General features: G+C 40.2%; 3 protein-coding genes across 5 annotated transcripts; 2 read left to right on the top strand and 1 right to left on the bottom strand.

The window, feature by feature from the left end:
* The first annotated feature begins 1,006 nt into the window (after nt 1–1,006).
* Nucleotides 1,007–6,995, top strand: wdr21 (WD repeat domain 21). 3 transcript variants are annotated; one of them, XM_014996132.2, is made up of 13 exons: nt 1,007–1,603; nt 1,712–1,833; nt 2,421–2,572; nt 2,721–2,803; nt 3,148–3,250; nt 3,814–3,960; nt 4,117–4,166; nt 4,312–4,391; nt 4,532–4,624; nt 5,111–5,208; nt 5,286–5,462; nt 5,592–5,706; nt 5,784–6,995. In XM_014996132.2, exons 1-13 carry the CDS (start codon nt 1,527–1,529, stop codon nt 6,026–6,028), a joined length of 1,542 nt encoding a protein of 513 aa, XP_014851618.2. In that variant the 5' UTR covers nt 1,007–1,526; the 3' UTR covers nt 6,029–6,995. The 3 variants fall into 3 exon arrangements, with proteins under 3 accessions (XP_014851618.2, XP_014851617.2, XP_014851616.2); XM_014996131.2 differs by having other exon boundaries at nt 1,008–1,595; nt 3,814–3,957; XM_014996130.2 differs by having other exon boundaries at nt 1,008–1,595.
* An 89-nt stretch (nt 6,996–7,084) lies between these two features.
* zfyve1 (zinc finger, FYVE domain containing 1) lies at nt 7,085–16,210 on the bottom strand. Its single transcript, XM_014996128.2, has 13 exons — nt 15,925–16,210; nt 14,293–14,779; nt 13,510–13,753; nt 13,151–13,411; nt 12,375–12,589; nt 12,181–12,287; nt 11,948–12,056; nt 11,763–11,860; nt 11,541–11,658; nt 11,201–11,371; nt 10,928–11,108; nt 10,180–10,293; nt 7,085–8,516 (listed from the first exon to the last, which is right to left on the bottom strand). The coding sequence occupies exons 2-13, from the start codon at nt 14,770–14,772 to the stop codon at nt 8,284–8,286; spliced, it is 2,331 nt and encodes a 776-aa protein (XP_014851614.1). The 5' UTR covers nt 14,773–14,779; nt 15,925–16,210; the 3' UTR covers nt 7,085–8,283.
* Nucleotides 16,211–16,940: 730 nt separating this feature from the next.
* On the top strand, nt 16,941–18,780 carry pigh (phosphatidylinositol glycan anchor biosynthesis, class H). Its single transcript, XM_014996136.2, has 4 exons — nt 16,941–17,414; nt 17,906–18,115; nt 18,206–18,289; nt 18,378–18,780. Exons 1-4 carry the CDS (start codon nt 17,238–17,240, stop codon nt 18,450–18,452), a joined length of 546 nt encoding a protein of 181 aa, XP_014851622.1. The 5' UTR covers nt 16,941–17,237; the 3' UTR covers nt 18,453–18,780.
* The last annotated feature ends 6,809 nt before the right edge of the window (nt 18,781–25,589 follow it).

The raw sequence follows: 25,589 nt of genomic DNA, 5'->3' as shown, positions 1-25,589 counted from the left end.
CCAGCATGAAGACATTGGGCGTGGCTTCACAGAAGTATGTCAACAGACCCCACACGGGACTCATCCTGTGAAACAAAGTTGATTAATATGTATTTAAATTAACCCAAAACCTTAGAACCAATATGAGTAATTAACATTGTGGGCTTTCCTTTGTGGCTTTGTTGGATCGTCGAATCCTTTAATAGTTCTGCCAGATGAAAAGGCATTAACTTATTTCTATTTATTGTATCTTATATCAGAATATATATGAATGAAGCACGGAGGCAGTGGCCTATGTTTGCTAGAGTCCGGTTTTATTCCTCGACATATTTTTTAAATTTTATAAAGCAATTATGTAGGAAAAACATGCTGCATTCAAAGACTCTCGGATATCACACATCTTAACGGAAACTTGGATTTTTGTCAAATTATAACTAAAACTCTGTTTCTTTATTTAGTGATTCGGAAGAACGTGGTTCAAAACTTAGTGGTCATCAGTAGCCCATTCATCACATTTGAAAAGTTTTTTCTCTTACATAAAAATAGATAGAGAACAGTCAGACAAACATCATGATTATTCACAAAAAAGTTATATTAGTATAAATTACTATTTTTATATTCTGGGATTTTTTGGGGAAAACAATCAAGCTTCTTTATTTAACTGTAGAGGTCAAATATTCTTAAATTAAAGAGGCTTATTTTGTTCAATTGGGGAAAAAACTAAGGATTTCCCAATTCAATTTTGAATAAAAGAATAGCAAAATTTCTCTATCTCCTTACGTTCGCCACCCTCTAATTTTACTACGGCTTTTATTTAAACTATCTTGTTAATCCTTTAGTCTCCTGACAGGTTAAATTAAGAAGTCAAGAATTTCGAGTTACTTTCAAAGGCAGCAAAACGCTTACAGAGGAAATAGCCAATGAATACATGACACGTCAGAAACTCTTTGTTAAAGTTGTCCAATAAATTAACTGAAGGGCGGGGCAACAGTGGAGAAACTGGTGTTGCATTAAATTACTTACTGAAAACACACAAAGAACAAATAATCAGAAAAATGCGGAAAGTTTATTTTATAGAGTATGTTAACAAAAGACAATGTTTAATGTTTTAATCTAGCATTTTCCTGAGGAAGATTACATTAGTGTTCACGGTCTTTATGTTAAAGCAAACTTTGAACATTAGATTTCTCCATTCTTTAGGAAAAGTATTCCCATTTCCGAGGTACATCAAAGTCCTCACTACGTTTAGCTACCGAGCTCGAGAGATTCAGATTCGACAATTAACGTTAACATTATCATATTGACATGCTTAGGCTTATTTTAAATTAACTGTATTATTAAAGGTTTCAAAACCTTCGAATATGCGTTTTATTTGCACGCTTTGAGCTCCTGCGAATCAAATCAAACGGGTCTCGTGAGAAACGAAGCTAGCATTGCTAAGCTAACGAGTAAACACACTGCAGTTCATGTGCCAGAAGTGAACCACGGGCTACGTGGAATGATAAATCTGGCTGTAGGAGTCAAGGAACAGAGATGAAGAAGTGGAAATGGCGACAGGATCGTCGAAAGGCGTGGTACAGAGGAAATCGACAGAGACCATCCAGCGACGAACAGTGGTAGCCATGTTAGCGAAGCACAGCACACATTTAAGACTCAAAAACACACGTTATTATAACTCTACATATTGTCTCTCATCCTAGAATTGGCTTTGATTAATATCTCCTGTTTATAGGGAGGACTATAATGATGCTGGGCCGTCTCACAGAGCATCTCAGAGGGAACATGATAACCAAACTGCCTCAGCTTCTTCAACCTCAGCCTCTTCCTCCTCTAAATCCGACAGCGGAGTACCAGGTATCCTAATGATTACACCCTTTTCGGGGGACTTTTGGTGCAACTGGACAGTAGAAACTCAAACATTATGAACAAAATAATAATAGAGATATATTAGAATGTCATCTTGATGTCCAATAGTTTTAGTAATTAGATTCAAAAGGGCAAAAAAAACATATATTAAACAATATTCATTAAATGTTTATTTTTATGATGATGGATTTCCAGCAAATAAAAACCCTTAATTCAGATGACTAGACCATTCAGTTTTACAGACTTACTTACTCAAAATACCCGTAAATGTTTCCAAGTAAGCAAGTTGTCAAAAAAGTTAATTGCTAAAGAAGTTTGCTGTTCACCATTCAAGCATATTGATAGAAAGTTCAGTGGAAAGAAAAACTGTTTATAGTTATGTTGTGAAGGAGTCTTGTTGCTCTCCATGAAGTCAACCTGTCAATAAAACCACCAAAAAAGGCACAACGAAAAACATAACCCTGGTTCATTACATAATGTATTGATGATAAATTGGTTTTGATGTTCCAGTTTTAGCTAAGTGAGGGGTGAAAATACAAATTATGGACGCTTCAGTTCTTTCTCTGTTCTGTCAGAGCTGCCCGGTTTCTACTTTGACCCTGAGAAGAATCGCTACTTCCGTCTGCTTCCTGGACACAATAACTGCAACCCGCTGACCAGAGAGCAGCTGCAAGAAAAGGAACGGGAAAAGCAGAGACATAAGAGACTGGCAGAAGATGAGTGTGCTGTGAGTGTGCTGTGAATGGACAACCTACTTCTTCCAGTCTAATAACACACGAAGACGTTGCATTCATAAATTCAGCTGAGCAACATTAGCAGATTTTTCCTGTTAAGGACTGAGCCTCTGCCATTACACCCGTATCTGTGTCTTGCAGAAAGCCCCAAGAACTGGACTGAACACGTCGTTGTTGCTGCACAAAAGGCATCTTGGGCTGTTACCCGGGAACTCCTATTGCAGGTAAGCAGATCACTACTGTGTGCGCACTATTCGGGGGTGAACATGGGGTCCACACATTTCAATTCCCACAGCTTTACTTGCATTACACTAAGCAGCACCAGTAAAACTAAACGCGACTTCAGAAATATTTGGTTCCACATGCAAATGAGTGAGTTTTATTAAAGATATATTGGCCACTATTACTGTTGCCTGCCAATTTTTGCTGTTGGATTCCAAATGCCGATAAAACCCAACAAATCAACTTCAACAGGATTTTTAAATTAATCAAAATTCAAATCATGGAGAAGAAATGATTGATTCCGTGGTGGGACAGATTGTTAATGTGGCTTCACTTTACCAACCAGGCTTGTCCACGAGGTAAAAGTAAGCGGAATGAGGCGCCACAAGCTGCAGATTCAGAGCACAGACAACAGCAACCCAAACACAGACAACTTCAGGATCATTGTGGTGAGAGCACTTCACACACCCCTTCAAAACTGGAACTGCAATAATCATAATTGTTATCACAATATCAACGTATGCATTGTTACAATCACGTGAGACTGCTCAAAGTGCTTTACATAAATAAGAAGGAAATACAAGAAACCAAAAGGACCGAGCAAAAGAAGAAAAAGAAAACAAAAGAGTATAACCCCACGTTGCTCGGCTGCCATATTTATTGGGTTTTTATAATCTCAGGGGTTTTAACGCTCTGCACAGTTAAAACTTGACTTATCCAGATGGATGGACTTCGCTGCCCTTGACGCACAAATTAGATACAGATTCAAGTTGACAAAATGCTTATCCTGACAGGAAGTGGCTGGGGAAGGGGGGGAGAGGGATTGTGATGATGGAAAACAAGAAAAAGAATGAGAAAGTTGAGGGTTGATGACAGTCGTTATCAGTGTTGGAGTTTTAAACAAATGCGACGATTTGTTTTCCTGGTATTGTGTAGTTCAGATCAAAATTAGCATTAAAAAAAACCAAACTCATTTGTTATGTGTTTTCCTTTCCTCGTCTCTCTCTCTCAGGGGGATTCTGTGTGTGAGCGAGTGTTCACCGTCAACGACGTCTCTCACGGTGGCTGCAAGTACGGCATTATGAACTTCAGCAGCGGCAGCCGGGGCTCTTTGTCCGTGGAAATGTGCGATAATCTGTACTTCACCAACCGCAAGGTGGTAGGGCATTCCTAGAAGACACTCATATAAAGAGATCTGCCTCGCTGTTCTGTCTGGTTTGCTGCCTTTAAACATTTATCAGTGGTTTAGATGTGGTTATTGTTCTTAAATGTACCAGTCGTACTTATATTAAGGGGTCTGCTGTGTGCTTTTCAGGTGAACTCCATCTGCTGGGCCTCGGTTAACTACCCCGACTCTCATGTTCTGTATCCTTCCGCCTCAGCCTTCTGGTTTTATGTTGTCAATATTGTACATTTAAATTGACAGTACACTGCTTGTTTATAGTATTGTTTTTTTTTGTTTTTTTTACCACATATTGTATTGTACCTTCACTTGATGGGTGACCGTTAGGTTGTGTCTGGTGGGAGCGGCTGACACCCCCGGCTGTGTTAGTTTACTCCCCGCGTCGCTCTTCAGCAACTCTAATCCAGGTTCGTCGGCTCCGTTTGTAACGCTGACAGTAGTTTGTATCGACATCTTTAACCAGACGATGACATAAGTTGCGGTTTCTCGTGCTTAACACACGTTAGTTGTAAACACTCTTTTCTTCTGACTTTTTTCTTTTCCCCAGATCAACCAGGGATGCTGTGTAGCTTCAAGATATCTACAGCTTGGTCCTGCGCTTGGTGCTTCAACCCTCAGTTTGATAAGACCTTCAGCACTGGTTGGTTCTGCAGTCATTATTTTTTCCTTTCAATAAATCCGATATTGTGATCAGCCGTCTGTATGCATCTGGAAGGTGAACCAATGTCGCTTGGTTACAGGCTAGCTTTAGCTGTAGATCTCTAGGACAATTGTTTGTTATGGGTAGGGTTTAGCTACATGCAAAACAGTCCATTGATTGGGGTACAGAAAAATGTTACAGCTTGCAATAAGCAGGAGACAGACTAGTGCGTCACATTTGTCATAACACTGGTCGACTTGCACTGGAATTTATTTAGGATTAGCAAATTAAAGTGGATTTATATGAATGCCAAACAATTTGTCATTTCCCTTTCACGTCACAATTTTACCCTAGTTTGTGTGGAAATCCTTATAAAATACACTAAAGTTTGTTTTTTGTAACGCAACACAATGTGAAGACGATCCGGGATATGAGTAGCCACTCAAGCCGCTGTGGCTGTATTAATGCCGCTGTGCGTGTTTGCAGGCCTGACTCGTCGGGTCATCGTCAAGGATGCGGAGACTGGACGGACGCAGACATACGGCGTCGGCACCGACGTTTTGGCACAGCATTTTGCTCTGAGGGTGAGATTTTCGTCCCCTGCTCTCACGTAAGAAGAACAAACCCAGGCACTGGATTTAGATTCCCTCCACATCTCCAGGTTCCGGTCCTGTTTAACGGCTGCCGATCGGGGGAGATTTTCAGCATAGACCTCCGGCAGCGTGGCCGCAGGGATCACAGCTGGAAGGCCAGTCGCTTCCACCACGAGTCAGCCATCACCTCCGTACGAGTCCTGCAGGATGAGAACTACCTGCTGGCGGCGGACATGCTGGGTCAGGTCGGAGCAGTTCGTTTCTTAAGCTCTCGTTGGCATTTTAGCTCAGCTAATTGCTTTTTTTTTTTTGTTCTTTTGAAGAAGTGGAATATGTTGGGTAATAACCAAAGAGCTTTTTGAATTTCCTTATAGATCAAGATGTGGGATGTACGAGTTAGGAAGCCTGTGCTGGAGTACAAAGGGCATCACAACGAGCACGCCTACCTCCCCGTTCATGTCAATGAACATGAGGGTCTTTTGTTAGCAGGTAGGAGAAGATATTATATTCCTGGTTGTTGAATAAAGCAAACTAAAACTTTAACTCACCAACTCACATTCACACAGTGGGCCAAGACTGCTACACAAGGCTGTGGAGCCTGAAGGATGGTCACCTGTTGAGGACCATCCCATCGCCCCATCCAGCGGCCAACGACATGATCCCAAGTGTCGTCTTCTCCTCGAATTTGGGCGGCAGCAGGGGGCTCCCCGGACTGCTCATGGCCGTCAAGCATGACCTGTACTACTTCCCATACAACACCGACTACCAGGACGGAGGAGAGCCCATCGCTTTAATTCAGACGATGCCATAAAAATTGTCCCTTTAAATAAATGTCCTGAAGCTGTAGTAACATTGTCCAGGAGACCGAATGTAGTTCTGGGTTTAGCAGAAAGTCTAACGCAACCAGAGAACGTCCCGACTGTCGACCGGAGCTGGGTTTGGGTGACGCACTTTACAAGTTTACCGTTAAATATCCAATGTACACTTAAGAGAAGTGATGCTGTGTGTGGACGTTTGGCTGGATCGTCTCTTGGAGCCACGAGAGCTTAAACATTGTTTACTTTTCGTACAACTTCTCTTGAAAACTTTTCCATAATTTTGTTACATTACAACCAGACGTTCCTGAGTTTTATTGGGATGACTGCCCAACGCAAAGTAGCGTGTACTTAAAAATTGAGGAAGGATTGCTTATTTTAAAAAAATTCTACAAGCACAAATCTGAAAAGTGTGGCACAGATTCCTATTCAACCTCCATTAATAACTTAGACCCACCTTTTGTTGCATGTGTTTTGCAAAATGGCTCAAATTCATCCAGACTGGACGAGGAGCATCAATTTTAAAGTTTTGCCACAAATTCTTAATTGGATTTAGTTTATGACTTTGACTAGGCCATCATTTTGACAAGCTTTCATCTAGACGTTTCTGTTGTAACTCTCATTGTGTTTTTAGGGTTGTTTTTCCCCGCTGGAAAGCCGACCTCCTCTCTAACCGGGTTCATCAGAGCATGATGCTGGGGCCGCTGTGTGCGTTTGCTTTTATTTTCCACACAGGACAGAATATTCTAATTTGTTTTCATCTGACCAGAGCTGGTTCTTATAAGCGGACTACGCTCCAGCCTCGCCTGAATCGTCTGTCTTTAAAAAGTTCTTCAAACCACAACCCTGGACAAAGCAACATGATCTCAGTGGCGTTTAAAATCTCAGGGGGAAACATTGTTTTTGAAAATGCGTTTGTGCCGAAATAAAGTGCTGCATCATTCAGCAAGTGCATTTACTCAACATGTTCCTGCTGATGAGTCTTGTGTTATTCGGAAGGACGGAAAGCATTTAAACACGCATACCAACAGTTAACAGAAATGACGCATAAAAGTGTTTCTTCAGTTTAATACATATTGAATGAGAAATACATGAACACAAGTCGATGATTGGTTCCATGTGATGTGTATATTCAGTGATAAGATCCCACTCAGGGGTCAAAAAGTCTGTCCTTTTACCCGAAGACTTTGTGACCAAGCCAGTTTCCGTACAGTCAAGTCTTATAATTTCCAGATATTCTGCAGAATAAAAACAAAAAAAAAACTGACCAACACAAAGTTGTTAAATTCACCGGATCGTTCAAGCTGCAAACACTGCTCACTAAGCGCTACTATATCTCCCGGTTTGAGGAGCCAGCCTCAAACGGGTCTTTAACTCCTACTGTTGTTTCTGTGAACTGGTCACCCAACAAAAACATCACTGAGTTTTAACCTGTGGGTTTATTTTTGCTTTAACATAAAACAGAATCTACCGTAAACCTTTTCATTGTATATGCTCTATATTGTCCTTATAAAATCTAAACAATTGAAATGGACAGCACTATTAAGGCTGCTGCATTGTTTCGGGTCACTTGAGTGTACACCAGCAATGACTTTAATTACCGTTATTAAGTAGTAATTACTGTTATTTATACATATAGTTATCTATTAGGTAAAGGTAATTACTTGCATATTAACTATTAGGTTATTGTACTGTTTGGAATGCATCTTGATGCAACAGAACAACCTGTCAGTCAATCGGAGTTAAAACTGAAAAGGTTCCATCATTTCTCTTCATGAGGCAAACAATACTCTGGAGGAACAGACTTGAAGGCAATTAATAACTACGGTTCATACTTTGCTCTCCAAATCATCCATACAACTGGCTCCGAACTACACAAAAGGTGCTAAACGTATGAGAATGTCATACTGACAAGGATTGTCGAAGGGCTACGGAGCCTAAATCTACAGTAAAGGGAGATCTACGGATAGACGACGAACGTAACCTGAATTCAGCCGCAAGCGGGCATCACTTAGCCTCTTGTCAAAATTCAAGTCACGTCTATTTTTAACTGGTGTTCACAGTGTAAATTTTAGGCATATTGACGTCAGTCCGATCAAACAGAAGTGATGCGAGACCGGCAGTAAAACATAATTAACAGTCCCGTTTTCCTGCAGCCTTGAGAACGGTGCAACATCCCTTTACTGAGGTTTTGTCCTCCAGCGTTCCCGGGAAGCTTGCGTATTTTAATCGTTACAGCTTCGCCGTCCTGCTAGAGTTCCCCGGATTTCTGGCTACAGCCGTTGCAGACGCGCACCGGGTGGTCCCAGCCTCGGGACGGCACCGGGCGGCGCTCCTGAGAGCAGTCGTCACACACTCCCTGGCCACAGGCGCGGCAGTGGTGGATGGACAGACGTGGCGTGAACTCCCTTTGGCACTCGCAGCAGGATTGGATGTCCTGGTCTGGGACCCAGTAGGCAGGGCGAGCAGCGTCCTTTACCAGACCTGGAAGAAAGAAATCCTTAGTGGGTAATGGGATTTTTTTATTTTTTTTAAGACTTATGAATGGAATTTAAGACCTACAGCTTAAATGAAATCTATGAACTTCCCCCAGCCAAATGGCGGTAAATTTGGACTTACACATAAAGCAGCTAAAAACGCTAGCAAGCTAATAAAGGTATGATGTTAGTGCAGAGGTTCCCAAACAGTGGGGCGCGCCCCCTAGGGGGGGGCGCCGTGTCATTGCAGGGGGGGCGCGGGAAGCCGTCTGGATGAAAAAAACAAAAACAAAACATGAACACTATGCGCTGGGTTTTTACCTTAGAATGGCCAACTCTCTATTATTCCTATGTCAATTTGATACAGTAGAGGCTTCCACACTTCCCATATTTGTGTCCTCTGTCACTTTTATCAGCAGTTAAAACTGTTTAATCCGTTGTTAACATGTTGTAACCTGTTTTTCCGAGCCGCCTTTAAACGCAACATGAGCGCTACGACGCTCGCGCTGGGTTTACACCTGTGAAGGAGACCTGCTGCTGCTGTGCGGAGCTACGTAGGTTTGTGTTAGAATCACGGCAGCAAACCATCAAAACGCAAAGAACTTTTCAGTTTTTCCCTCCAAACTAACCGACTGAGTTGAGTAAAGCTGTTGGATGCAGGTAATGTTAGCTAAAAGATGACTAGCTAATATCAATACAGAACCTTAAACTTAACAAGTACCTTGTAGGCTACCGATGTTGGTGTCTATTTTCAGCTACGTACATTCATTTTGCCCCCAAAAAAGTCGATGCCCCCCCCCCACACACACACGCGCGCGCGCGACGTTTCAACCAGACAGCCATTTATAATCCAGTTTTGGGAACCACTGTGTTAGTGAGTCATATGCTGCGCTCCATTTACCCTGGAAGCTGGAACCTGCAGCTACAGACTTCTTAACATACTAGTTAAGAAGTCCAAATTTCAACTCATTGTTAGCAGCAGCTCTTACAAACGTCATTTTAAGTTTTACTTCCCATAAGCAAACACTACTTTTAATTTGTTCAGTTTATAGTTACAGGGGGCTTACATGTAACATTGAATTTAGAGAGACTCTTACACGCGTCTTGTGAAATAAACATGTCTCCTCCCCTTTACTGTTGATAAACATGTCTCCTCCCCTTTACTGTTGATGCCAGGAGCGGCCATATTGAACTCCACTTTAAGAAGTCGTGACTTGGGGTAGTCTGAGCTGCTCCCAATTTCCCAGAGGCCAGTCTGATTTTAGGATGGCGTTCGGTTGATTTTACTGACTGAGAGGTCAGTACATTTTCCAGCTCTGAGTACAACTGGAACACAGCAATCAAATGCAATGAAGATGTCTGTGTGTGACTCAAACTTTTGCCTGACAAAAAGAGTCCCACGAGAAAAAAAAAATAAAATAAAAAATAGAACATACGCAACTAAATAGCCCTACCTAGACAAAATTTAAGACCCATGAATATCACATCTAAGGCCAACTTACAATAATTTAAGACATTTTAAGGCCTTCATTTTAGATACGTAAATTTAAGACTTTTTAAGGCTGCCCTGACACCTGATAAGATGCTAATAAAAACATAGTTAAAACATTCACTGTATTTTAATCAAATACACGTTTTGGTCTGAAGTCTTTGTACAACGTAATGCTCACCTAAAGGTATGTCAATGGCACCGACGACGGCACCCAAAGTGTTTTGAACTGCCTCGCCAACCTTTCTTGCTATCAGGGTGCCTCCCTCTTCCTCCAAGGCAGCGTCCAGCAACTCTGAAACAGAAACCATCCAATCAGACAGAAGATACCAATATAACAGTGAACACAAAGGGACTGGGGTGTCTTGTTTGGTTTCCTTTGCCCTTGGATATAGACGGACGGTCCTGATCACAAGTTTACATGCGATTATTGTTGGCATGATTCCCATATTCACTGTTAAAAACTATTTAGTGCACAAGCTGGAAGTTATGCTGGATTTTCAACTATCCACACAAGGCCAATTTTATAACAGGCTCAAATGTGTGCATATATAGATCAATTCATATCAGGAGATTAGATTTTTGGGACTGATATCCAGTCAATGTGTAGCGCAAAACAACCAGCCGATAAAGAAAACAATGAGTCAGTCCATGACGTCTGTTTTTAAGACAAACAGTACGTTCATCTCTGAGACTTTGACCCTGGACGGGTCATGCCAAGAAAGCAACTTCAATAAACTCTACCAATTCTACCAAGAGCCATTAGCTATAAGTGGCTGTATCTATACTTCTAAATTTGTATGGATGAGAAAGAATATGCAATAAATTCAAAATTCTACACTCGTTTCTTATTTTTTATTATCATTAAAGTTGTTTGTTGCACTTAATTAAAAGCCCAAATTGAAAGTTTTTTTTTTTTTTTTTTTTACCCGTTGGAATTCCTCGGTTGTGAAAACAAGCATCGCAGACCCGGACCGGCGCGAGCCCCCAGCCCCGCTCCGGGACCGGCCGGGTTTTGGAAGAGCAGGCGTCGCAGAAACCATCTCCGCAGGCGCGGCAGTGGTGCTTGGTGTCATTGGGCTGAAACTCCTCCGCACATTTGTGACAATTCTTGAACCGTTAAAAAAAAAAAAGAGAGAAGAAATATCAAAAAGACAAATCAGTACCATGTGGTCAGCATGCATTATTTTATAGCTGCGCACCAAGATAAGGGAATTAGGTTTCCAGTAGGCGGGAGCAATCTGGTCGGTCAACCAGGAAGTGACCGCTTTGGCAGGTTTGACGCTGAGTTCGGAGACGGACTGAGAGATGTATTTGACTCCATCCAACAACCTTTGGGCCGCGTTGTTGTTGTCTTTCAAAAAGCCATCGGACTGAACAGAGGGAAAACAAACAGAGGTGTAAAAAAATGTATGATTGCGGAAATGACCGCTTCCAAAGAGGCACTAAGCTTTTGATATCAACGAACATCTTCCGACAAAGTTTGATTTAAATTCACGTTTCCTGCGTGCTTCTCCTCAGTCAGCTGAGCTCAGAGCTTACCCCAGGCCAGATGTGCTGGATCTCTGTCCTCACCACTGTTTCCACCGGATCCTGGTTTCCATACCAGTACTGCCTGCTTCTGTAGATTACTCCGCAGTTCGGGCACTCGATTACATATCTGGACAAAGGTGTTGGTGTCGTCACAGAGAGGATAGACAAGGAAGCCCCATTTGTATCTTTGAGCCACATCCAATCATCCTCTGAAGGCTTGCGTAGACTCACCCTGACCAGGCGTAGATGGCCAGGCCAAACCACGGCGAGTCGGATGAGGCCGTCGTCTTGGGAACCACAATCACTTCCTTCCCGCCCTCGTAGCAGGCCTGAGCGAGTCCACACAGAAACCGAGAACCTTAGCAAACGGGCATCTTATCATAATCTCAGAGGCGTTCTGCTCTGCTTGCACTTGCCTTGCAGGTGTAGATGCGGTTGTCGTACTGCGCAGAGTAGCGGCAACGATGTTTGGCTTCATGGTCGAGTCCCTCTTTTAAGTGATTCATGCTTCTCTTGCAGCCTGACCTGCAAACGAGAAAAAGACAATGTGAATCTTTTATACCACTCGCTTAGGTATTAACAGTAAAAGTCATGTATGTGCTTTTTTTCTTTTTTTTTGTCATTATTGATCTTGTAAAAACATACATACCCACAGCTGAGGCAGATGCTGGAGCAGGTGAAATACTCATCTGGGAAAAAGGAGTTACTGGTCATTCGTTCATCTGGGATCTCCCCACAGAAACGCTCACTCAAGGCCTGACCAACAGAAGCCGGTTAGTTTTAAAGGAAGCACAGCAGCGTGAATGTGCAGGCCGCCGTGATCAAGGCCAGCATCAACAACACCTGCAGAGCCTTGAAGATGACGCTTGCGGAACGCGGCGATCGGGTGTTGTTGTTATCCAACTGCTGCTCCAGGCTGCGCAGCAACCCACTGAAGTCTGTGGGAGGGTTGTAGGTGCGAGTCCCGCGGTACTGGATGGAGCTGAAAGCCTCAGGGAAAAGCCCCAGTTTCCTGAATCGTTCCTGGAGCAGACGCTCGGCCGACTCGGACAGTTTGTCTAAATGCAGAGAACACACAGAGAGGAGGCAGAAGAATGGGTCACACTGAGGAGTTCCCGTCCTGTTGGACAGGTTTCACTAACTCAAATGTAAGACTTTTTAAGACCATTATGAAGACAATTTAAGATGTATGTCTTAAATTCCATTCAAATAAACATGTTTCCACCACATCTCACTGCGGTTGATGCGAGGAGCAGCCATATTGAAATGCAAGTCATAACTTGAGGTAGTCAGAATAGCTCTAAGATGCTCCGACATGTGGAGGCGTTGCAATTGATTTTACTGACTGGTACATTTTTTTCAGTTCCAAGTACAATGAAGATGTTTGTGTGTGACTCAAATTTTTTCTGACAGAAAAGTATCGTTAAAAAAATAGATACAATATATGTGATTAAATTTAAGACCTCTGAACAACATATTTAAGGCCAACTTACTTTTTAAAAATGAATTTAAGACGTTTCAAGACCTTAATTTTAGACATACATTTTGAACTTTTTATAGTTGACCTGGTCCAATGTGATAAATTATTTGATTCTAATCTAATCTGGCAAGCTAGATACCTGATCCTAGAAGCTTGGTGTGGACGGTCTCATGGAAAATAATCACTGCTGGACCCAGCGTTGACAGCGGAACGTCCAGACCGCAGCGGGCCGTCGTTGCCTTCAGCTCTTTTGTAAAGTGTTTCAGGTAGGCGTCTGACGCGTCTCCGAGGAACTTAAAGAGATCGTCGTGGAGACGGTCCGCATGCGTTCGGTAGATAACCACGTCAGAAACAGCCAGGACCTTCAGAAGAAGACGCGTTCGCTGACCTTGGTTGGCTCCTGGTGAGTGAAAAAAGTAAAAAATAAAAATTGGTTAACAAAGACCAGGTGACAGTGGTGGTGAGCAACTAATTAAAGTTAAATAATTTATCCCGTACCGGCCCCAAGCAAACCCTCTGTGTCAATGACTACAACACTATGGATGGGGTCCAAAGCTGCCCAAACCCCCACGGTGCAAGACTCTTGTGTGGGGGAGGTCTTAAACACTTCTCTTCCAAGAAAGAAGGTGTGGTTCAGGGTGTAAGATTTGCCCTCTCCGGTGTTGCCAAAGATGGAGACCACCTTGAGGAGTCCATCAGGGGTGCAGCCAAGTCTGCTGACAAAGTCCTCCTCATTCTTCACCTGAGAATCCACATTAGATCATATCATGATTATTACATCATGTAGGACTTGAGCTATTAATCATGATGACGCGATTATTGAAATAACTGTCAACAAATTTAGTAATCGATTAATCGATAACAGGCATATAAAGACTCAAAACAAGGACATTTTCTGAAAGTGGTTATTAAGCCAAAACTGTACAAACTATATATATTTTTGCATTTAAGTCCTCATAATGCATTTTGCATTCCTCGAGTGGCATAGTTTTAGCTTTACCCGGCTCTAATTTGATATTGCATTTTAGGCGATTAAATGTTTTTTATTTTCTCATTTAAAATGGAAATTTAATTGTTTATTTATTTGCATCTTTTAGCATGAGATCATATAATTGTATAAAAAGGGCTTATGTGGTTAAATAAAAAGATCTCGAGAATGTGCCAATTTTTTTATCCTATCAGAATAATCGATTACTAAAACGATCTTTAGTTGAAGCCCTAATATCATGCAAAAAATAAAGAGCTGCTGTTGAAAAAATAATCTATTTTTATGGCTGTTACCTGCATTTCCTCCCTCTCATCAACCAGCAGGAAGCTGCAAACCTTCTCCAGCTTCGACTTGAGGATCTCCATCTCCGACTCCCCATCCGTCACGCTGCTCTCCTGAGGAGCCTTGGCGGGGGGATAAGGCGTCAGAGGGTGCTTCCGCTTGTTGACTCCACCGTGAGTGCGTTTCTGGCAGTCCAAACACAGGTTGATCTTGCAGCCCTGGCAGCGCACCACCGCTCTGAGTCTGCCGGCGCAGCTGTTGTCGCCTTTACAGGTGTCGCAGAAGGGAACGTGACCCGGCGTGATCCGAACCCGGTCGTGATTCCTCATGCGCTCCTGGCGGTGGAGCTCCAGTTCACAGCGGGTGCACTGCAAGCTGCCGCATTCGTCGCATTCGAACGCAGCCTCGTCTGACCCACCGCAGGCGTAGCTCTCCTGGCAGACCAGCACTGTGTTCATTCCTTTATCCACCGCCGGACTTTGGCTGCTCATGGTAAACCTGGAAGGTCAGATTGATTCCCCTTAATAAGCAGGAAAATTTATGTGCTTATTAATATTTGAAAAACTCAGACCTTTGAAGAGAAGCAGCAAAATTATTAATACATTACTGAAGTGAAAGGAAATTATACATGGTTTTCCTTTTTCTTTTTTCTTTTTTACCACTAGACTATCTGAAAAGTGTGGATTCCATTTGTTTTCACCCCTTTCATCCTGATAACACCAAATAAAATGAAATGTAACCAACTTATTTCAAATTTAGTAGAAGGTGTTAACCTAGGAGTTTAATGCAAAATAAAAACAAATGTTTTGGAGGAGCAAACAGTAGCTAACAAGCAGAATCATGACGATCTGCAGAGATCCACAGTTCAGGTGGGAGAATCTGCTGACAGGACAATATTTGTTATGCATTCCACACATTTGCTCTTTGTGAAAGAACCATATTTGAAGGAAAATCATGAGATGTCTTTGTTACAAGTTTATCACAAGCCATGTAGGCGACTCAGCAAACATGTGGAGGAAGGGGTTCTGGTCAGATGACATCAATATTAAGCTTTTGGGACAAACATACAGGAAAAAAATGCTGCAAATCCAACTGAGCACACAACACTGAAATATGGTGATGGTAACATAAGTAAGAAAATACTGATCTCAGTATTTTCCACTGGGATCAGGAATTTGGTTAGAGTTGATGGGAAGATGGGTGGAGCTAAGCTGATGTTTACCGATGTTCTTTGTTGATCTGAATGCAAAGCTAATAGTTGTATTTAGGGGACATTTAGAGGAATCTATGAGCCGGTGTCATTTAATATTTATCTCTCAAAGTCATACAAATAACAAGGTTTTTTTTTTTTTTTACTCTTATTTTTATTATTATTATTAATAATAAAAAAAAACATAACTCATTCTCAAGTACAACAGTGGTAGGAGACACTTTCCAAGCCTATTAAATATATTTTTTCATGATGACATAAAAATCTGTTAGGTAACATTAAGAAACGCGGCAGCTCACCAGATGGTGCTAAGTTTCAAGTCAGGGTCCTCCAACTCAATAATAAACAGCCGTAAGCTAACAGCAGCTACTACACAAAGAGACAACTCACTTCTGAGGAGACAATGTAAGTCAATGTATCTAGCAGTTCTCACCCACTCGTTGGACGGTTCTCAGGTTGAAAACATTGGCTGGACTCGGTCTAAAACTGGACCCGTCTGCTGTCCAGGACCATCCTGTCTACTGCCACATATAGCTGCCCCGTCGGCAAAGCTAAGCTATGTTGTATCAGCAGCCACTGGTTAGATGTTGTTGCAGCTGATCGGCTTGTTTTTACACAAGGGTCAAGAGTCAGCGTAACGCAGTGCATCACGGGAAATATAGTTTGTTTATTTTTTGTGTTATGGCCCAATTCACTTCGAAGGAACAATAAGCATAATTTTAATTTATCGTGAAATCAAAACAATTTAGCCCCTGCTTAAACTCTACTAACGGTTGCAAAAAGCGAATTAAAAACTTTCTGAAGATGCGGCTTCAACGTTTTTTATACTACCCAAAATGCTTTGCGCCTCACAGCTTCTGTACGGTTTGTTTGTATTAAACATCGGCGTACACCGAATGACGCAGCAGCGGGGCGTGAAAATAAAATAGCTGTCCATGAGTAGAGAATTCACAGTAGAACAGAAGCAGAGTGATAAATACACGAAATTACACACAATTTAAAGTATATACAGTGGTCCAACAACTTCAGTAATGTATCCTATTAGTTAAAAGTAAAGTAACGGGTACACCGATAAATTGGCAATCTCTTATTATAGTAATCACTGATTACTGGTGTTAAAAGTAGCGCTTAATACTTTACATAAAAAATAGTTGATCACAATAAGTTCGAAGTATAAATTTGTTTGTTTCAGAAAATTTAGGGGACCTTGCCACTCACATTATGGCGGACGCCTAGCGTATCCTTACTCGCAACGAAGCCAATGCTGTTTAGTTTTTATCTCAACGCTGTGTCTATGACTAAACCCATGGTCAATATCATGTGATGAAGGTAAATTTATATTGTGCTGATTAATGTTAATAATTAAACTGTGATTCCTTGAAAAAGCACATTAAAGGACCGCTTTAGTTAAAGCTGCAAATCTGGACGCGCTGGTGTACAAAACATTACGCCCAAAATTAAGATTGATTTGAGCGCTGACATCTCCGCACCAATCTCTGGCATAGTTATTTGATATATTAAATTGCGGAGTTTTTTCCCCCTTTTATATATTGACGGGAGCCACCGTTATCCTTCAATGGGCGTTTTCCCCCGTCGTTAGTTTTTACTATCTTTTGTTAGCATAGCCTGCTTTTAACCTTGACTCCAAGCGTATACCAGACTTTAGCTTGCTGCTAACTTTAGCTCTGATAAATCACTCAGTGCTCGCCTTTCTTCGTCTATAACTCTGTATTAGTTTCATCCGCAATGGAGGACGAAGCCTTGTCTAATATAAGCGGCAAAGCGATATCCCTGGATTGCCAGACTCACTCCAGCTTTTGCAGGGAGTTCACTGTTAGCTCCCCCAAGATGTCCATCGGTAAAGTGATGGTGTACACTTGTTCTGTGTGGCTCTTAGCTTATGGTGTGTTCTTTTTCACAGAGGTAAGACAGTGTGTTTCAATTATCACTTAATATTGACCAGATCACAATCACAAGGCTTTTTATTTTTCATTCTAAACCTAATGAGAGATCTTTATTTCACAAGGAAATATTTAGTTACTCGGTATACAGTTTAGAGAATGTCATAAATATTACAACATTATATACAAGGTTCGCAGTCATTTATCCAGGGCTGTGTTTTTGAATTAAAAAATATTTAAAGTTCATAGGAAATTTGAAAATAGGACTTCATAATTATGTGTTATTGGAAGAAAGGAAGATTAACATCTGAACACCAACTATAAAATCTTTAAAAATTCAAACATTTAAAAAAAATCTTAAGTAAATAAGCAATGCTAAGCCTGGAGGGGACACAAGTAAAGCCTGGTGGCCCTGCCAGGCTTATAATACCTGCATATACTTATAACTAAGTCCTCGTAATTGTTGTTACTTTACTGCCTTCATGAACCTCACTGTCTCTCTCTCTCCTGCAGAACACCACAGTTCTCTCCAGTGCTATTCTCATCACCCTCACTGGCATGATGCTTCACATCCACTTTGTGAAGGTGGACCACGAGTCTCTCCTTGTCATCGGCTCCCTGGGCATCCAGCTGTCCTCCAGCTACGCGTCAGGTCGCGAGGTCACCACTTTCATCGAGATGAGCAGGATCAAAGACATTGTCATCAATGAAGCTGTTTACCTGGTGAGTGGGTGCATGCTGCGAAACAGGAAAAATAGTCTCTTGTACGTCTACGGGAACTCTTTTAAATGGATATTTTTGCTTTTATTTCAGAATCAGATCATCTACTACCTGTGTGTGCTGCTAAAGGAGCCTTCTGAACCCAATGTAGTCTCAAGTGTTGTCCCATTGTTTCAGGTGAACTAGAAGTCTGTTAAGGCAGATGTCACATTTAGCAGGACTAACAGGAACATGTCACGATGACTGTCCCGTCTTTATCTTTCAGAGCTCCAAGCCGAGGCTCAACTGCTTAGCGAAGGTTTACAAGAGCTGTCAAGAGATTCTGTCCAAGTGCCAATGACACATAAGTCGTATAACGTCATAACATTGTTCATGGGCCTTGTTTGTTTATTTAAAATTTCTTTTTGACCGATGAGCAGAGAATGCATTCTTTACCCAGGATATCTTAAATATTTACAGGATTTATTTCCTTTGTGAATACATCCATGAAATGAGACAGATTTACTTTATTCGCAAGCAGTAGTTTAAATGTGTTACTTTGTTATAAAGGTAGTTTAATACTTGCTTTCATAGGAAAACATTCTTTCTCCTTCTAGATGTTAACTTATATAGTGTAATATATATTGTACACATTTTGTGTAAGTTAATAAATTTTAAAACAAACTTAAGTTCACTTGCATGCTTCTTTTTCTAGAGCAATAGTTTTATTCGACAGTAGGGGGCACCAATGCTTTATAAAATTGAAAAAAGGTTTCGAAATATCTTCCAATACATGCTTTGAATGTAAATGCAACTTATTTTAGTTTAGATGTAAAGAGCTTAAGAGAGGTTTACAAGCTATTTAAATTTTTATTTTAAAATGCCATGTTTATAGTGAAGCATACCCTTCTGCTGGCTCGGCTTCTCTAAGATGTTAGCATTATTTACATTCAGAAAAAAAGTGTTTGTGAAATTAAAGGATTAAACCTGGAGTTCATAGGAGTATGAATAATTTTGGGCTTACCGGTACAAATATTTAATATTTTACTTCCTTGTTGAACTGCACGTCTAATCTAGCCATTCTCTTAGTCGGACACGTTTCACATGTCTGCCTTTCTGTTTTGTTAACAAGACTTGTTTGTTGAGTTATTCTTACCTCAGATTACCGCTGCAGTGGGTGCAGTGATGGTTTCAGAGCCGTGCTTGCTGCACAAGCATTATATATATATATTTTTGGACAGTAGTTTCAAAACGCATCATGCTAGTGATGGTGTACAATGGGGGGGCTGGGATACCCCTGGACAGATATTTAAATGACTTCCATTCTCTAAAAATGAGTAGTGCAGTAGTAAGATTTGGTGGGGTGGAGGGAGGGGGTTAATATGTTTTGCTCTATTTTTTTTTTTTTTTTCATTAAAACTTCAGAACCATCTGAATTGTATAATTAATTGTATGTGTATGTGACATTCATGGAGTGAGGCTTTCACTTGATGGGAAGTGGGACCTTCTGACGTAACAACAGACCCTCCTGGAGGTGTGAGACAGTTGGGAATCGACAAGAAGTGGGAGGCCCGGGAATTAGCAAGAGCGACACCTTGGGGTCTCTGAATAGGCCTCGTAAAGCAGCAGCTACCCCCATAGTGAGCTGAAAGATCAGGCAGGGCAAAAACACAGCAAGGCTTGCTTTAGACTCAACGGTGATCCACTATCACCTTACGGTAGGGCTACAATCGTAAAATAACTTCTCGTATAATAACTCATGAATTTGCCATCTTTTTCTGTTTTAAATTTGTGTGTTTCAGTAAGGTGTTCACTGTGCTTCAGTATCTAAAGAGTGCATGTAAAGTACAAATAGTTTACAGTGTTTTTGGGTGTGAAGACATCATGGTTTATTTTAGGTGGAGGTACCAGTGACCCACTGAGAAGAGGAGTGATCCTTTTCCCACCTGCAGTGCACACCCATGTGCACACACTCTGCTTCACTGACATTAAAACAATACAACACAGTCAGAGGTAGAGAGTTTGCATAAATGCGATGGGCACGGCTCATCCCTTTTGAATCCCTTCTCTCCCCTTCCGCTAACAGATTGAATTTTGCTTTTAGTCCACTGTCCTTGGGATAACACCACTAGGATAGGTCACTGAAAGCAAATGGTATGGAAGATGCCTTGTAAGGAAAAAATATTCAGAATATCTGTGTGTGATCTTGTTATGTAGAGAACTGGAAGGCTTGTTTATGACCTCAGTGTCTGCGGCACGTCATCTATTGAGCAGTTCTTCCAGTGCTGGAGACTTCTAGAATATGTCATGCTGTATCTTACATCATTACATTTTTCTTTTCTGAATGTTCTCGACAACATCACAGTTTTAGTATTTTTAAAAAGCGTCTCGATGTGTATATCTGCGGTAGTAGCTATTTAGCTGCTAGCAGTTAGCGTGGCAAACTCTGCCTGTTAGAACATCTGAGGAAATTAGCTTGTTTTGAACTTAATGAATACTAGATAGACAGTTTAAAATTTTGTACATAAAACTTTTGAATAGAAAACTAATAAGATGAAAGCAATAAATTTTACATTTATTGCTTTCATAAAAGCAATAAATATTTTATTGCTTTTAGTTCGTAACAACTAGCGTTCGTAACAATGCTAGTTGTTACAGACAACTAGCACGTTGTCTTCGTAACATGCTAGTTCCAGCTACATAATGACCATTTACAGTTGAAACCATATTTACATTAAATAAAAAGTCCAGTTATTTTTTTTTTTTTTTACTTTCTAACATTAAATTAGACTTGAATATTTTACCAGATTACCAAAATTAATTATTTTTCCTAAATACCAGAATTATATAAGGACATTTCAAAAATCCTTTCTAAACTTAGTCTAGTTTTATTACACACTTCCTCTGTATTTTGATATATTTCCATTTTAGCACAGTATAAATTCTGTCAAACATTATTATTATTATTATTATTATCATTATTATTATTATTATTATATTGTGTTCAAAAAGTTTCTCACAACAGTTTGCTCTTATTTTGACAACTGCATTCTGCCAGAACTGATGTAGCCGGATCATATTTGTTTGCTGCCCTGCTTACACACAACTTTTCAGTCACTGAAATGAGGTCATTGAGATACCCACTACTAAATAGTAATTTGGTTGTCCTTAATCCACTTTAAGCAACTTGCTGGTATCCTGGCTGAAGATTATAAGGTACTCCAGTTTTTATACTTTTCCTCAAAATGCAATTAAGGGTCAGACATACCACCAATATCTTATCCCTTTAAAAAAAAAAAAGATAACTATAATCTGGTCCTTTATATGGCTTTTGAAGTAATGGCTTCTTTGAGCAATCTTTCAACAGTCTTGAGGATGAAACGCACGTGTCTCAACAAAACACTGCAGTCACTGGTACACAGAATCCTTCCATGTAGTGGCCAGCCGTATTTGGTGATTTCATTTGCCAGAGTTCTCTGGAGTCGCCCACATTGCCACAAAGAAAGCGGGACGTTTACGGTGTTAGCTTAAAATGCAACCACGGGCTTGGCGAGATGTGAAGAAATATCTTAATATCTCTCCCATCCTCTCTTCTTGGTCGTCGTTAACCTTGAACCCAGATTTACCAGCGGAGATTAGAAACATTGGTTTGTCTGAATGGTCATCTAGGGGACTGTCAATTATTATGGACATACTGGACTCTGACTCTGTTAAATCCTTTGAACAAATTAAGGCCAATTTCAATATTTCTAATAGAGATTTTTATAAATACCTACAGATCCGTCATTTTGTGAACTCTCTCAGGAGAACAGGAGACTTACGCACAAGATTGTCAGAGTTAGAAAATATAATTGTCATGACCAAATCTCCAAAACGACTTATCTCCAAGATATATAGTTTATTATCTGGCTCTGACTCCTCAGCTTACGATGCTATGAAGCTGGTGTGGGAACATGATCTAGGGCTGAAGTTTGATCTAGCAGATTGGGAGGAAATTTGTATTGGGGTTTTTCCCAACTGCACCTCAGTTTCTATACATGAGCAGAACTTTAAATTTTTCTACCGAACTTATTATACACCTGTTCGCCTTCGGAGGATGTTTCCAGATACTTTAGATCTTTGTCGTAAATGCAAAATACATAGGGGCACATTTATTCATCTGTTTTGGTCTTGCAATTGTATTCAAGTTTTCTGGAAAGCAGTTCATCTGATGATACAAGAGATCTTTGGTAAATGGTTCCCACTAACTCCCTCCTTCTGTCTTTTTAATCATACTTCGGAAATTCTATATAATGCAGATACTAAACATTTGCTTGTAATCCTCTTATTTCTGGCCAAGAAATGCATATTACTGAGATGGACAGCACCGCAGGCCCCTACGGTTGATATGTGGATTTCACAAATCTCTGATATTGTTTTAGTTGAAAAGTTGACTCATGATCTTCATCAAAAGTCAGACAAATTCTGGAGGATCTGGGACCCAGTACAATCTTTCTTACAGAGACTGTAATCTTTATTTATTTTATTAATTTACTTGTTTTTTTTATTTCTTTACATTTAATATATCGTTCACTTGGCTGTCTGGGAGCTTTGACTATTTAGAATGTTGCCTGGGAATGTCTGTCTGTACTTTGTGTATGTGGGCTGTATGTATATATATATATATATATATATATATTTTTTTTTTTGTTTTGTTTTTTTTTTTTTAATTTTATTCTATGTTGACACTGCTGTGCTTCTTGTTTATTTGGGGTGGGTTGTTTTTGTTTACTTTTGTTGATGTTTACATATAGTAAAAAAACCAATAAACAAATATTTAAAAAAAAAAAAAATGCAACCACGGCTGCGCCCCCATTTAGCTCAAACGTTGCGAACCTATGAGAAGCTTACAAAGTCATGACTTGAAAGGCATAGTAATATTTGCAAATATAAACTTCTGTTTTTAAGACAGTGAAGTGTTTTCTTTCAATTGTCCGACTTTAACATTTCTGAGAATTTCTTAGTTTTAATGTTAGAAATTGATCTCTTTCTTTTTCCTTCTAAATATGTAAAATTAATATCTGAACATGAGTTATTTTTTTTTCCAGAAATTTACTCTTCCATGGCCAGTTTTTCTTTTTGCTTAGTCTCAAATGGCCCCTTAATGTTAGCATGTTGGTATTTTCATTTTTGACCAGCTTCGTTACTGTAGTTTTGAGCTAAATACAGTGGAAAACATGGTGTGCCGATTTTTGGCAGCTGGTGTATGCCGTCATTTCTTTGCCCTGTTAATATGTTGAGTTTGGGAGCAAAAGGGGGAAGCGCTTTGTGTTATTGTTTTTAAAGAAGTTTCAGTTAATCTGGTTCAGACAGGTAAGAGACGCATGATGTCAGTTTAGATTTGAATCTTGAAAAGAGTCCCTGAAGTCCCTCCCTGCCTTTCAGGCAATGTCATCTTTGAAAACATGTTACTGTTACACTTCAGTGATATAGGATGAACATTTATGTTTCCCTTGCTTACAACTACACAAGGGCCACTTACCTGTATATTGTCTGACTGTTCTGCTGCCCCAAATAAATCTGATTAGCTCAACGTAAAATAAATAAATAACTGTTCCACCAGGAAAGTTAAAAATAAATAAATAAAAAAATGCACAGTAGTCAGATAACATGATATATTATAAAAGATTTGATCACTGGCAAAATATTAAAAACATTTGCTGTCATAAATGAATACTTCTAGTATATTGCATACAACCCACATTGACTCCTAGTGGCCTGATCCATAAAACCAGTAAATGACTAAAATATTTCTAATATGGCACAAGGCAAAGGCTAAAGCAGGAGTCTTCAGACTCCATAAATAGGTACTGAGCTTCCTGGATCATTTAGAGATAGGTCATGGAAGACATGTGACTGCTGGAAAGAAAGACAAATACCTAAACAATGACAACATGCACAGTAGAAAATAAAAAATATATATTATTGCATTGCAGTTCCTCTGTTTGGCCTTAGCTTTGACTATTTCTCCTTGTGCAACCTCTCATGCAGAATCACCTCTTGTTTTCTCCTCAGATTAACCGACAGATTTTTTTTTTTCCATCCAATGAAGTTGACTTTGTGTCTAGTGAATCATTTCTGTGTTGGTTAGCTCACATATAATCCTGTTTGAAGAGACAATGATGTCTAAATTTACTGGTTTTATTTCAAATTTGCCACCTGGACACACATTTTAATTACTAATTAGATTCTCTGTTTAACAGAAAGTATCAATTGAAAAATAAATATTCATATACTTTTTTATTTTAAAGCATTTTAGTCCAAACAGTTAGCCTTGCTGATCGAAATCCTCAAATTGAAAACATTCTTCATAAATTATATGGCTACATGTTTTTCATTTTCAGTGCTCAGTATTAAGCCAAATATGGAATATTGTGGTTGTTAGACCTTTTTTCTTTCTTTTTTTTTAAAATAAATATGAAAATCCTTGTAGATCCCAAACATAAAAATGCTCTCTCACATGCAAATATTTTCAGGTTGATTGTTTTCTCTCTCTTGCTCTCTCTCTCTTTTGTCTATTCTCCCACTGAATTAGATAATAGGAACTTCTTCCTTTTAATGTGCTTTTTGTGTTTTCTCAAGATTAATGAATACTGTGGGTTAAAAAAAAGGCAGATACATTATGGTGTGAGAGAGATTTTCCATTTTAACAAAGCCTTTACTTTGTCTTTGAAAACTTCGCCTCAGAAATTTTGAACCCCTGTGCTGGCACACAGCACCCCTCAGCTGATTTTATTAAAACCATTTCTCAAACACTGACTGAAGACGGAGCTTCGCTCGTTGTTTGTGTGTGAGGTCACGACACTGCTCAACGTTTTGGGCCAGATCCTTCCCTCTACAGCAGTGGTTCTTAACCTGGGTTAGATCGAACCCCAGGGGTTCGGCGGAGCCTCTGCCGCGGAGGTAAAGACACACTGTGTAAAGTCGTGATGACGCCCCGCTTTGCCATCACTTGCTGCAGAGGATCACGTTACATGGCTTAGCCAATCAGAGCTGCGGAAGAGCACTGATTGAAGGAGCTCCACTCTCAGCATGGATTTGAACTTGTGTCTTTAATTACTTCAGCAAAACTCACCGTTTTTACCAAATTCTGTAGCTTTCGGTGTACTTCTAAATCTGCTCCTTAGTCGCATCTTTTCGGTGTTGTACTGCCTCTAGTGGCGTAGGGGTGGTAACACAACTAATATAATTACATTACTAAATCAGAATACCGCAAAGTCTTTATTATTTATTATAAATTTTTCATTCTCTTAAGAATGTAGAGCTAATTAAATGATCTAAACAAGACCTTAAAGTGGTTCCAGTTTCTCTCGATGGCCAACCTGTTGAAACTGTGGCAAATTTGGGTCGTTCCTGGACAGTCAGCTCAACTTTGATGGAAACACTGACTACATTTTGAAGAACTGTTCTCAGAGACTCTACCTTTTAAGAAGACTTGGTGATCATGGGGTGACCCAAC

The sequence above is a fragment of the Poecilia mexicana genome, unplaced genomic scaffold (genome assembly GCF_051168715.1).
Source record: "Poecilia mexicana isolate PSO_F unplaced genomic scaffold, ASM5116871v1 scaffold_21, whole genome shotgun sequence".
Lineage (NCBI taxonomy): Eukaryota > Metazoa > Chordata > Actinopteri > Cyprinodontiformes > Poeciliidae > Poecilia > Poecilia mexicana.
This window is presented reverse-complemented; position numbering and strand designations above follow the sequence as displayed.

Excerpts from the sequence above, each read along its gene's own strand:
- pigh (XM_014996136.2), top strand. The coding sequence starts at position 17,238 with ATGGAGGACGAAGCCTTGTCTAATATAAGCGGCAAAGCGATATCCCTG. Across the intron at positions 17,415-17,905 it reads GTGTGTTCTTTTTCACAGAG|AACACCACAGTTCTCTCCAG; the intron begins GTAAGACAGTGT and ends TCTCTCCTGCAG. Across the intron at positions 18,116-18,205 it reads TCAATGAAGCTGTTTACCTG|AATCAGATCATCTACTACCT; the intron begins GTGAGTGGGTGC and ends CTTTTATTTCAG.
- wdr21 (XM_014996130.2), top strand. The coding sequence starts at position 1,513 with ATGAAGAAGTGGAAATGGCGACAGGATCGTCGAAAGGCGTGGTACAGA. Across the intron at positions 1,596-1,711 it reads CCATCCAGCGACGAACAGTG|GGAGGACTATAATGATGCTG; the intron begins GTAGCCATGTTA and ends TCCTGTTTATAG. Across the intron at positions 4,392-4,531 it reads CTTCAGCAACTCTAATCCAG|ATCAACCAGGGATGCTGTGT; the intron begins GTTCGTCGGCTC and ends TCTTTTCCCCAG.
- zfyve1 (XM_014996128.2), bottom strand. The coding sequence starts at position 14,772 with ATGAGCAGCCAAAGTCCGGCGGTGGATAAAGGAATGAACACAGTGCTG. Across the intron at positions 13,754-14,292 it reads ATGAGAGGGAGGAAATGCAG|GTGAAGAATGAGGAGGACTT; the intron begins GTAACAGCCATA and ends GTGGATTCTCAG. Across the intron at positions 11,659-11,762 it reads GCCATCTACGCCTGGTCAGG|ATATGTAATCGAGTGCCCGA; the intron begins GTGAGTCTACGC and ends ACCTTTGTCCAG.